Raw genomic sequence first — 13144 nt, 5'->3', positions numbered from 1 at the left:
TTAGCCATACTATACAGCATCCATTATACTTTACAGCATCCCTTATGCTGTGCAGCATGCCTAAAGAAAACAAAAACCAGGATACTGTGCTGCATAACTAAATACTTATAAGGTCCCAAAAGCGAGACCTATTGGCTAAGCCAATGCTTGTTTTGGGTAGGAATTAGAGAGTGAAGTATGGAAATCTTACATGCACTGGCCCTTAAACAGCAGCAACTAACAAAGCTAGGACAAAAATTAGGATACAATAGAATCAAATCTCAGATTAGGAGCATCTGGGAATGATAAAAACTTTGAAATTATTTTGTGGGAGAAGGCGAGTTTGGAGTGTTGCTTAGGAGGTTTTCTAGTCGAAAAACCTTCATTTGATAGATAGGACATAGCGGTCTCCGTACGCGTTTTCGAAGGCTTCAAAAATGCTAGTGTGCGCTTGTGCGAGGGGACACTCTATCCACCTCCTCTTGTCTTCTCTATCACCACTGGATGTCTATGTTCTACTTCAATGGAGTTGCCCCAAGAATGTGCTTTCCTGGCAAGGGTGTGTCATGAGACAAAACCCATTAACAACAATTTAATTAAATCAAGTGGCTTGCTCAAACATCAGATCCACTGGCGTGACAAGTGTGACACATCCACCATCTAGGAGGGTCACTCATCTGTGAACAATTGTTCTGCGGAAAAATGCGAGACTCAAGTGCCCCGTGGCAATGAAAAAATGAAATATATCTTTAAAAGGTAGATAACTTCATATCAAAAGGGGAATGGCGCGAGTATACATTAAAACTTCTCACGTTACATTTATAGATGCTCCTCCTTGTGTCGTGGGCGCCTCACACCGACTCGTCGAGTAGTGCCAACGGACTGCGCTGTTTGTCCGAGCCTTAATCCCCCGAGCTCTGTTAATCGGATAGGGTGCGAGTGAACAGCGCAGACAGACACACGAGACAAAGCAGCATCCCAGGAGTAAACATGAAGGGTGCATGGGCTTGAGATAAGCAAGGGGGGCGGCGGAGGCAGGATCGAGAAACAAGTGGGGGTCCGTGTCGCTGGTCAGACCCCCATGGCTGTGAAAACATGCAATATCTGACCGCAGACTACAATGGAATGTTGTATAATAGAACGTCAAACTGGGGATTTCCTCAACAGACGTCACCATGAGTAGTTCCCTGAACTTTATTAAACACGTAACAAGTTTCTATTGTATGATTTAAAAAAACGCGTGAAATAACGGTCAGCGCCTCTGTGCACGGTGCGGCTCCGTTCGACAGCGTCCCGCTGACATTATCAGGCTTCATAACATGGGCCACCCCATTGACCCCACACTGAGAAGGCTCTAAAGCCCCCGTGGTGTTTGCATGAGAACACCCCCTCCTGTTGCACCTGGGCCTGGCTAACAGCACAGGGGCGTCCAGGACCTCCTCGGCACCTGTGGAAGGAGGTGGCCTTCACGTGCCCCGAGCTCGCAGCCCCCCACGAGGCCCCTTTCCTCCCCACTCTGAGGGTGCTATTGCTCCACCTTCCCATTAGTCCCCTGTGTGTGAGACCAAAAAGCCTGGGAATGCAGCGCTCTCCCAATCTTATCTCCCCTCTGACAGAGCTGATAAAGAGAACAATGAGGCCTGCCAGGCCCCGGAGACCCCCCTTTTACACGCCAGGTTTCACCATAAGAAAAGACATTCTCGCGCCTCACCCCCATAGACTACGGGGAAACCATGCACGCGAAGACACGTCGCAACGAACACTGCTACGGATTTCACCCCCAAGACATAACACAGACAGAACCACTATTGACAATAGTCTGCTTGGCATCAGGTTGTCAGCCCAGACACTCCTCGTCCTCTGGGTTTAAACAGAAAAAAGTTCAACTGGGAAAAAGGAGGATCATGGGTATTGTCACGGGAGCTGATAACTTTACAGGATTAGCTGCCCACGTCCATGACGTATTTGCTCGGCTTTCTCGCCTGCTAAAAGGTTTCTTGTCTTTATGGGGCCATGTGTTTGGCCCCATAAAGATAAGAAACCTTTTGCAACGAACGCAAAGCAGGCGAGGCCGTCCAAGTGGGACGGCCGAAAAAGCAGAGCGAATACGTCACAAGGAGCTCTTTTCCAATGGCTGGCAACCGTTTAGCATAAACGGTGACGCCAGCCAATGGAAAAGAGGGGCGGGGCTTAATGCCTTACAGAAAATACCCATATCATTAAATCTCACCAGCGAGACTGCGCTGGCGCGCAGCCTTCGCCAGGCGAGACCTAAAAAGCACAATGGCAGTCGTGTCATTTTGAAGGCATGCCAACCTACAAAATAACTCCTATTTTATTTTTGAAACGCAGGTAGAGGTGAGCAACACTAGCGTAGTTGGCTTTTACTTGCTGGAGTACACTTTAAACCCATAAAAGGCAATTTGCAGTGATTTGGCACCACCACTTGGTCGTGCTGGCACAGAAGAATAGGTCCTTAGCTCACTAAGCTTAGCAACTGTGAATAAATTGTGTCTCGGAACTATTATCAATGAGGTATGTCTCTTTTGAGAGAAATTAACTTTATGATTTTCAAAGTAGCATAGGGCATGTTTTTAATTTAAATATGTTTTGCATGTTCGAGGCTGCCATTGTGTTTTAATGTTTATCTCGTTAAACAGCCAAAATTAATTTTCTTTTGTGCAGGTAGAATCTAGAACATGGGCCTCAAAAACATTTGGAAGAACTATAAAGTTTTGATTGTTATGGGAACTGGACTCGGCCTTGTGCATTGGGGCTGGTATAACATCAAAGGGAATCCACTTTTCCACCCCAAAACAGAGAATGTCATAACAGAGCCTGCTATTGTGACTTATGTAATGCAAGGCAAAGAACAAACGAAAAACAAGTAGCAATAGAACAGTATCGATCTTTATATCGGGTAAGTAACCTTATTTTTATAGAGCCAAAATAATGGTGTACTGTAATAAACCATAATAAGGGTGTAATGTGTAATAAACCAATATGAAAACTGTTGAAATCAATATAGAAAGGCATGTCTTACTAAGTAAAGAAAAGTAACTCTGAAGAATGCAATTTACCTTAAGGTGTATGCATGTACAGACACTCCAGCCACAGATGTAACACTGCCGCTTTGTCAAAATCTGCTGCTAAGGCTGCTATTATAAAGTAATCATTGCGTTTGCACTTTAACTTAGTTTTAAACACTTATAAAACTGCGACTTGATGTTCATGAAGTTGTATTCCTAGCGCACCGCACATTATTGCATCTACCTCGCTACTGTGCACTGATTGGTATGGGGGAATCAATCGTCGCCGTACCGGGAGGAGCCTGTTAGAGCTCCCTGGACACCTAATGGTGGCTGCGGTGCAGACGCGCCGGCCATCGATGTAACTCTGCCACTTTGTCAAAATCTGCTTTAAAGGCTGCTGCCATAAAGTAATCATTGCATTTGCACTTTAACTTTATTTTTAACACTTTTAAAACTGCGCTTTGATGTTTATGAAATTGTATTCCTAGCGCATCGCACCTGATTGCATTTACCACGCTACTGTGCATTGATTAGTCCAGGGGGGAACCAATCAGTGCCGTACCGGGAGGATCCTGTTAGAGCACCCTGGACACTTAATGGTGGCAGTGGCGCAGATGTGCAGCGGAAGCATGCAGCGGGCGCGCCAAAGGCAAATTCGTCTGTGCCCACCCAAAAATGTACCTACTCTTCTGAGGACCATAGATACTTCCACTCGGCAAGTTATAAATCGGATCCCTCCCTTCTGCAGATGCTACATAATTTAGGACTACTAAACAATAACATTTCAGTCTCAGACGTGATTAAACCTATTAAATCCATTTTCATGCCACCAGTCAAACTCTAAACCTAACTATTTAAGGTTCATATCAACCAACTCACAATTCCTTTTCTCAACAATTACTTATCTCAACACTAGATCCATGGCCAAACAACAACTCAAAATATTTAATTTACTCTGCGCTGAATCCCCCAATATTCTACTTTTGACCAAGACATGGTTAACTGTTGACTCCTCCCCGAACATCTTAACTGCTCTCCCAGCAGGATACTACATACCTCAAAGTAACCAACCTGAAGACAAAAAAGGTGGAGGTGCAGCAGCAATAATAAAGAAACCTTAGTTTCACCAGAATTGTATCACTTAGTGTCCCAGCTATTGACAGCCTTCCGATCAAACTTGATTCATCAACCTCCCCCTTGACCTGTTCTCTTATGTACAGAACCCCAGGATACATGCAATAATGCCCACAACTTCTCAGTCAATCGCCCACATAGTTATCAACCATGCTGAAATACTGTTAATTGATGACCCCAATTACTGTGCCAATTAGCAAACTGGAGAGAAAATACACACAGACTTAATTGACCTGCTCAGCAATCTTAATTTTGAACAGCATGTATTTTTAACCACCCATATCAAAGGCCCACAATCTCAACCAGGTCTGGTCCACCAATCTAGCCCATTCTAACCACATGGTTTCCCCTTGTACATGGGTCAACCACCATCTCATCTAAGTTTCACTAACTGGCCAACATCACCCTAAAACCTACTCAAGACCTGAAATCTTTTCCAGAAACTGCTCCTGAGTGGATTTTAACTCCTTCTGCAACTCACTGGTCAGCACCCTCCCCAACCAAACCAATTGCATAGACCGGCACAAGCAGTTACCAAATGGCTAACCATATCCAGCTACACACATGCACCCCTCCATAAAGCTAAACAGTCTAGACACAATGTGTCTAAATGGCTTCCTGAAGAGTTTAAATAGGCTAATCTTGATCTTCAGCATGCTCAACTTAAATGGCGAAACAACTATTCGCCTGATAAAAAAAGTCTATGCATATCTCCTTAAAGAATATAAGAAACTCATTATCCCTTTTTCTCCAACAAAATTCTTAACTGTGCGAATAAATGAAAGGAGATTTTCAGCATTGTCTCAGAATTGTCCAACCCAGACCGAGTAACTGTGCCTGTATTACCTACACAGAATCTATGCAATGTCCTTAACACTTTTTTTATTGATTAAAATCAAATTGATTAAAGGCAGTATACCCTGCATCATATCTTCCAAATGTAACACTTCCAGAAGACAGAAACCCCACTACCCTCTGACTTCCCAGCTATCGGGTAAGATGGCTTTTTGGATTTGTTGACTAAAGTTAATTTGGCATCTCCCTACCCTACTTGCCCCCCTAAAGTATTAAAAACAGTGTTCTCTGCCTTCCCAGATCCAACTATATCCCTCCTTAACTCATCTATCAGCCAAGGCACCATCCCTGGCCCTTCTAAAGCAATCCTCGTAGTAACGCTTAAAAAAAAAAATCAAACGACGACCCACTTTTCCTAATAAACTACTGTCCTATATCCTTGCTTCCTTACCGTATTTTATTTTATTTTAGGAGTTTTATATAGCGCTGCCCTGACCCGAGGTTATCGGGGTGCTTTACAACAGTGTTTCATAAGAGATACTTAATAAAGCAATATTAAACAAACGTTCAGAAGTCCAGGGGTGCTGCGTATTCTTGAGGTAGTAGAAGAGTCTTGAGGTGTCCTTGTTGTATGCATAGTTGAGGTAGTTCAAGGGACCTGAGGGAACCTCGGTTTTGGCTGAGGTGAATCTGTTGGTGCGGAGCCAAAGCGTAACGGGGATAGGGTTTGGCGTGGGGGCGGGAGTTATCCCTTTGGGATGGAGCGGTTGAGGAGGAGGGCTTTAAGGTGCATTTTGAATTTTGTAAAGGACGGGTTTGTTCTGATGTCTGCTGGAATGGAGTTCCAGATTTTGGGCGCTTTTCCCGCAAATGACCTAATGGTTGATTGTTTGCGTGTTCTCAAGGGGATCAAAAGGAGGGAATTGGTGCTCCTGAGGTTCCTTGTCTGACCTGCCCTCTTGTGCTTGGCAGCCAGGCAGTCGGGGTTCTCTGTGTGTAAGGCTTTGTGTGAGAGGCAGGCCGTTCTTAAGTACGCCTGCTGATCAATTGGGAGCCATTTTAGTTCTCTGAGTGCAGGAGAAATGTGATCATATTTCCTGATTCCAGTGACCATTCTGGCTGCATCGTTGAGGGTTATTTTGAGGGGAGCTAGGTGGGTTTTAGCGGTGCCGGTTAAGGTTGCGTTACCGTAGTCCAGTCTGGGTAGCACCAGTGCTTGGGTGGCTTGTTTGAGGTCTTTGTTAGGAATGAATGGTTTAATCTTGTACAGAAGCTTCAGGTTGAGGAAGGCGGTCTTTGCAGAATTTTTGATGTGTTTGGTCATGTCCATTTTGGGGTCCAGGGTGATTCCTAATGATTTTACGGAGTTAGCCAGGGTGAGAAAACCGTTTAGATTATCCAAAGCTTTAAGCCATTCTGCAATTTGTGGGTTCTCTTCTTTGTTGGAGATGAGGAGGATCTCTGTTTTGTCCTGGCTAAGTTTAAGGTGATTTAGGGACAGCCAGTGTTGAATTTCTTTTAAGGTGTTGTTTAGTCTGAGGATGTCGTCTGGGGAGGAGGTTTCCAGATAGATCTGGGTGTCATCAGCATATAGTGGAAGGGGATATTAGCATTTTTAGCTCTCGGCTAGTGTGGGCTGTGCACATGCGCAGTCTCGCTGGCGAGATTTCATGTTTTTAGGTATTTTCTGTAACGGGCTTCAAGCCCCCCCCCCCCCCTCTTTTCCATTGGCTGGCGTCACCGTTTATGCTAAACGGTGGCCAGCCATTGGAAAAGAGCTTGTGACGTTTTGGTTCTGCTTTTTCTGCCGTCCCACTTGGACGGCCTTGCCTGCTTTCCTTCTGAAGTAAAAGGTTTCTTATCTTTATGGGGCCAAACACATGGCCCCATAAAGATAAGAAACCTTTTACTTCAGAAGGAAAGCAGGGGAGGCCGTCCAAGTGGGACGGGCGAAAAAGCCAAAAGTCTATGTCATGGCGAGCGCTTGTTTTAAAGCTGTTGTAGTAAGTCCCGTGAGTGACGTGTCAGAGGTCCCTGTGATCAGAGCGCTTGTGATCGGAGGGTTTGGTGTTGATTTATTCTCGTCTCCTTCTCAAATAATCGTACAATGTCCTGTACAACCGAAGGGCTTGCTATTTAAAAACCCCACTAGTAAAGCAGCCGCCTCAGTGAATGTTTTATAATGTAAACATGTTTATTGCAAGCGTGCGGCAGCCAAGTTTAGACACCTGCATTTGATTTGATTTAATTTTGTGGCATCTGCTTGCATTACACAAAGAGAAGCAACGGAAGCCCCACCTGTTGGGTTTGTCAATGCTTGATACGTTTGTGATTTTAAGGGCGCACAACTGAGTGAGAGCTCACACTGGACAGAGCGCACGTCTAGGAAGCTGGCAGGACAAGCTCTGTCTGCTCCTTGGCGCTACATTTGCAGTTTTCTATAGCGCGACCTCGACCCGAGGGTATCGGAGCGCTTTACATGAGCACCAGGTGTGTTACACGAGGACACATTCATCTCTGCTCGGCAGGGGGGGGAATAGGTGATTTGGCCAGAATCACAGGATGTTTAGTCATTGCCAAGACTCGAACCTACCCGATCCTCTGCTCCAAAGTCGTCCGCTCTGGGTGTTAGGCCACATCCTCCCCAGGTGCCTGTGCGGCTGAATTCTGCTGCCACTAGGCACTCTCTTGCACCAGGATATAAAAACCACTGCAGACCAGACAGTCTGTTGTTGATAGATGCTGAGAAGGGAGATAGAGATGGTGAGGTGGTCTGATCCGGAGCATGTGTGGTTTGCGTTAGATTGCTGGTGAGAAGACGAGGTCCTAGTTGTGGCGTTTGAAGCATGTTGGTTGAGCGATGTGTTGACTGTGTCGATGAGGTAGGTGAGGGTGCCTCTTGTGTTTTTGAGCTTTGGTTTTCTGGGAAGGTGAAGTTACCCAAGAGGGTGGTGTGGGTGTGTCTGAAAGTTGAGGTGGTGAGACCACCCTAGAATTCATCAATTATGATCTTATACGCCCAAGGAGGCTTTGGCGTTGTGTTACTTGCATAAGGTGCAGGACCAGGATGACTTGCGGATGATAGCAAAGCCTCCTCCTTTCTTTTGTGCACAGTCCACACGACGGCTGCTGTAGCCTGTGTGGAGATGGTTCCTAGGATGTGTGATTATGTGGGTGTGCGCCATGTTTTTGAGATGAGGAGGGTGTCAATCTTGTCATAGCTGATGCAATCTGCGACGTCTGGTTCATGGAGTATGCTGAGTGGGCGTTAATGAGCATGAGTTGGAATGTGTGTTCTGTAGTTAGGGGTGTGTTCAGTAGTTAGTGGGGCATGTACAAGGTTGTGTATGTGTAGCGCCAATGCTATGAGAGTGTCTGGCTTGTCTGTATCTCGGTGTGGGGGTTGATGGTATGCGGGGCTGGGTGACGCACAGGGGTTTCTGGCACAAACAATCAGTGCTTTTGTCTGAGTCCGCACTTTGCTGGGGTGCCCAGGGGAGTTGACTGAAGTAAGGAGAAGGCATGAAGTGATGTCACTTCCTGTGGAGATGAATGATAGGAAGTGAAGTGATCTCCTCTTGTTGGCTTCTCCTTTTCAAGTTGGTTTTGGTGGGATGCCAGTAATGTTGCTTGCTGAGGAGATTAGTGATGGGTCATTTCTTATGTGGTGCCTCTGTGCAAGATAAACCTCTCTTTAAAGTTTATAATCTGTACTGTCAATTGTAAGCAAGTGGTGAGCCAATTGCTCCTATAAGCTTCTTAACTGAGGCATTTGGGCATCAAATACTGTTTTTAGGTCGAGCCTGGGCGGTACATGCGCTGCTATGCAAGGCATGCTGTATTCAGGTATGGACTTGAAGCTCCGCCCACTCTCTGCCCATATTTTTCTTTGGCTTGTGTCATTGTCCACAAGCTGCCTTTCTTAAGTATGTGTGAAGTGCTAACAAAGTGTGAGCCTTTGTTTTCCCTGCTGCATTTGCATCAGGTGTGAGGCTCCTGACTGCTCCCAACCAAGAGACTTGAACAAAAGGAGGCCTACACACTTACCTATATATATGCATATATATAAAGATATATATGTGTACATATTTCAATAAATATATATATGTATGTGTGCATATATCTTTTCACATATATATGCGCATACATATATATATGCATATATATATATATATAGATATGTATACACTAAATAACAAACATTACAAATGCAACAGGTCTCGCATTTGTGAAAGTTGAAGCAATTTTATTAGATATCACTATATATACATATATCCATCCCAATATCACTAAAATATGCTTTTATACATGCATAGATATGTATATGTATGCACATTATGCTATTATATACCTATATACATATATAGACCAACAAGTGTATGCACATATATACACATACAATACATCTGCATATCTAAATAACGAAACCTCTAAATGCATGCATAAATATGCATATTATGTACATTGAAAACTGCTAACAATAATAAAAACACTTCTTAAAAGAATCACCATTTGCTAATAAAAAATGCTCTAACTTGGACAAAGACGAGACCTGTTGCATTTTTAATGCTTGTTAAGTATGGAGGTGAGGGGTTCCATGTATATGTTGAACAGTTGCGGTGAGAGCACTGAGCCTTGGGGTACACCCCTGCTGACTGGGTGAAGGTCGGAGGTAAAGTTTTAGATTTTTATCCTTTGTGATCGGTTGTGGAGGAAGGAGGTGAACCAGTGGAGGACCGTCTCATTGGCACCCACCCTTTCTTGTAGGGCCTTGATGAGAGGATGGTGGTCAACCGTGTCAAATACTGTCGATAGGTCAAGGAGAATGAGTAGGCAGCTGTGATCGTTATCGAGTGACTTGTGGATATCATCTGTTTAGGATCGCCGACTCCGTGCTGTAGCCTTTTCTGAAACCCAATTGGTGGGGATCAAGAAGGTTGATGCTGTCCATATGATGAGTCAATTGTGATAGGATGCATTTTTCGAGAATTTTGGACAGGAGGGGGAGATTGGGAGACTGGTCTGAAGTTGTTCAGATCTGTGCAGTCCAGGCCTTGTCTTTTTTTAGTAGTGGCGTTATTTGGCCTACTTTAAGGCAATTTGGTATGATGCTGGTTCTCAGGTAGATGTTGCTGATTCTGCACCAGAACGGGGCTATTGTGAGTTTGAGTTTTTTAGTCATTTGGGAGGGTATGGGATCGAGGACGTGAGAAGCGGGTTTGGAGGTGGAGATTAGCTTGATAATCTCGGCTTCCGAGATTGGGTTGAAGGATTTCAAAGTATTTGTGTGGTGCCTGTATGTGCTTTCAGTTGGGAGTGGGGGCATGCTTTCGCAGGCGTGGTTGGAGGTGATGTCTAGTGAGAGCTCAATCTTGGAGATTTTTTCTTCGAAGAAGATGGCAAAATTTTCGCACAGTTCCTTGGAGGCCTGGGAAGTGGGCACGGGGGGCTTGGTATTTTGTTGCTTGATGATTTTGAACAGTTCGTTGAGCCTGTTTTTTGCATTGTTCAAGGCCGAGAAGAAGTAGTTAGATTTTCCCTTACGGATGTGTTTTTGTAGTTTCTTCGAATTACTTTGAGTAGCTCGAGTAGGCTAGTGGAGGGGTTGTTTCTCCACAGTCTTTCTGTGGCTCTGAGGTGTCTCCTTTCGTTATTGATGTCAGTATTGAACCAGGATCTGGATGCAATGTTCCTGGCTTTTTTTTGTTTCAGAGGGGCTATCTGGTCAAGAATGTATGCCAGGGATGTGTTGTAATGGTCGGTGGGTTCTGTCGTGGATAGATTCCCCCGTAGAGGTGGTGAGGAGGGAATTGACTTTTTCTTCCAGGTCGGTCATGTTGATCTGGGTGAGGTTTCTGGTCCATTTGGGCTCTTCTTGGGTGGGTGGTTGTAGAGTGGCTGGCTGAGTGAGATTGGCCTCTACTACCTAGCGAAGGTAGTAGAGGCCCACTTCGCCTGTCACATTAACTCCTTCCTAGAGGAAACCAATTTCTTCGACCACCATCAAGCGGGCTTTCTGCTAGCCCACTCCATTGAAGATGTCATCCTCTCTGTGGTGGTGAACTTGAGAGATGAAGTTGATCGGAGCATCACCCAGGTGCTGGTCCTCCTCGACCTATCGCAGCTTTCCACATGGTCGACCATGACCTCCTAATGGACCGTGTCGAGGCAGTGGAACTGCAGTGTACAGCTTTCAATTGGATTGCCTCCTACATGAGAGACCGCTCTTCTTGTTCAACCAGTGCATCCTTCCTCTAGTACACTCCTTAAAACAAATGAAGGTCAGAATATACAACTATGCAGATGACATGCAGTTAGTCTTCACTATCAACAACTCGTCTGAATCAAAGGAATCATTTCGAAACACTATGCTGTTCATCGTGATTGGATGAACAGCAATCATCTAAAGCTAAACTCAGAAAAAATTGAAATTGTTTTAACCAGAAACAAGCTCAGTCTTTGGAGTCCCTCATTCTGGCCACCAGTGATTGGAGACTCCCCACAGCCTAAAAAATCTGTCAAAAATCTCATTGATGAGTATCTCTCTATGAAGCCCCAGCTGGTAGCCGTCACTTCTTCTTCCTGCAACTCAGAAGAATTCATAAATTCCTTTGTTCTGAGGTCCTTGTCCAAGTAGGCATGGCCCTAGTCATTACAGGATTAACTACGCTAACTCTCTCTATCTAGGTTTCCCCAAATGCCTCCATCACAGACTGCAACTTGCCCAGAACTGCTGCATCATTTTCAAATCCCTTCGCAGAAGAAACGTGGCCTGTATAGCATCCCATATTAAAAAAATGCATCCCCAAACAAAACCTCCGATTCATCCAAATGAACCTCCTCACCATCCCCAAATTTAACAAGAAGAAAATGGGTGACTCCAGATTCTCAGTGTTGGCCCACTGCATCTGGAACCCCCTACCACTTGCGATAAGAAGCTCTCCCAGCTACATGAGCTTCAGGCAATGGCTAAAAACGTAGAAAATTATCGCCGCTTTTGCGGCTGTTTTCGGACGAAAAGCGGCGATAATGTTATCGCTTAATTAGCAAGGTCACGCTAACGCGTGAAACCTTGCATTAGCTCTCAAATTCTTAACGCCCATCTTTGCATCTCTAATGAGATGCAAAGTGGGCGTTCCTGACCTGACATGACAGGAGAAATGTCGCTAAGCGACATTTCTCCTATCAAGCCCCACGCTTATGAAGCATAGCGGCAGGAAAAGTAGCGATAACCCCTGTTATCGCTACTTTCCTTACGCCTGCTTCAGGACTGACTTAGCCATGATATCCTATGGAAGGTGGATATCATGGCTACGTTTGTAAGGCCCTATCAACAAGCTAACGCCACACTTCGTGAGATTATCGCTGGGTTTCCAGCAATAATCTCACGTTAGGCAGTTAGCGTTAGGATAGATCCTGTTTTGGGAGAGGAATGTAGGCTTAGTCATAGAGCCATAAATCATTCCCACCCAATGACCAAGGCAGGTGGGTCTTGACCTTGCGTGGCCAAAATGAGGGCCAGTCGGTAAAGTGTCTAGATGTCCGGCATGCTGAGCACATGATCACTGCATTTGCTATGTGTGCTGCATTCTGATTGGCTGAGTGTTCCTAATTTCATGTGGCATCTGACTTTTTTGTGTTTTGATAACGCCTCCCCACCCTCCCTCCCTCCTGCCTTGTGTGTTTTATTGCGGCCACTCTTACCGTACCTTTGAGGTGTCACTGCCTATCTATGGGACTAATCTGTGTTTTTTCCTGTTCGTGCTTTTGTCCTGCTGGCTACGTGCCTCCCTGCCTGTGGTCGTTCAATCAGTAGCCTTAGGCCTAGGTCGTAGGGCCTGCCTGACCAGTTATTTCTGACTCGAGGTTGATAGAGAGGTCATATGGGGAGATTTCAACAACAGTGATTCAGTTTCCTTTTTGTACATACAAGTATCATTGCGTACATCGACAATAACATGCCCTCTCTAGTTGAATTTTCAACTACATCATTTACCCCATACTTCATGACAGTCATATTGTTAGGAGCTTGTCATGTTTCAGTTTTAACTACTGCTACTCCCCTAGTTACTTGCATGCTATCCAAATTGAGTGCTGCATTTTTTCAGCAGGAAATCCCCACTTGTAGTAAACTACACAAGAACAGTACAAAATAAGAATAGGCAGCAATGACTTGTATTGTCTTGTCATCCACCGGGTAGCCA

The 13144-nt window shown here is 45.0% G+C and overlaps 2 protein-coding genes across 5 annotated transcripts in view; both read left to right on the top strand.

Moving 5' to 3' along the window:
• Positions 1-13144, top strand: part of LOC146821632 (uncharacterized) — a 76726-nt gene that overhangs the window by 10009 nt on the left and 53573 nt on the right. The gene's annotated exons all lie outside the window — the stretch shown is intronic.
• Positions 1-13144, top strand: part of LOC146821633 (uncharacterized) — a 76726-nt gene that overhangs the window by 10009 nt on the left and 53573 nt on the right. For both annotated transcript variants that reach the window (XM_085612685.1, XM_085612686.1), the window contains one exon: positions 2665-2899. In XM_085612685.1, the coding sequence (XP_085468811.1) occupies positions 2679-2870 (192 nt within the window). In that variant the 5' untranslated portion in view covers positions 2665-2678 and the 3' untranslated portion in view covers positions 2871-2899. The remainder of the gene's footprint in view (positions 1-2664; positions 2900-13144) is intronic.

This window comes from Triturus cristatus, chromosome 6 (assembly GCF_964204655.1).
Source record: "Triturus cristatus chromosome 6, aTriCri1.1, whole genome shotgun sequence".
NCBI lineage: Eukaryota > Metazoa > Chordata > Amphibia > Caudata > Salamandridae > Triturus > Triturus cristatus.
The sequence above is the reverse complement of the archived record's forward strand: the minus strand, read 5'-3'. Positions and strand labels throughout refer to the sequence as shown.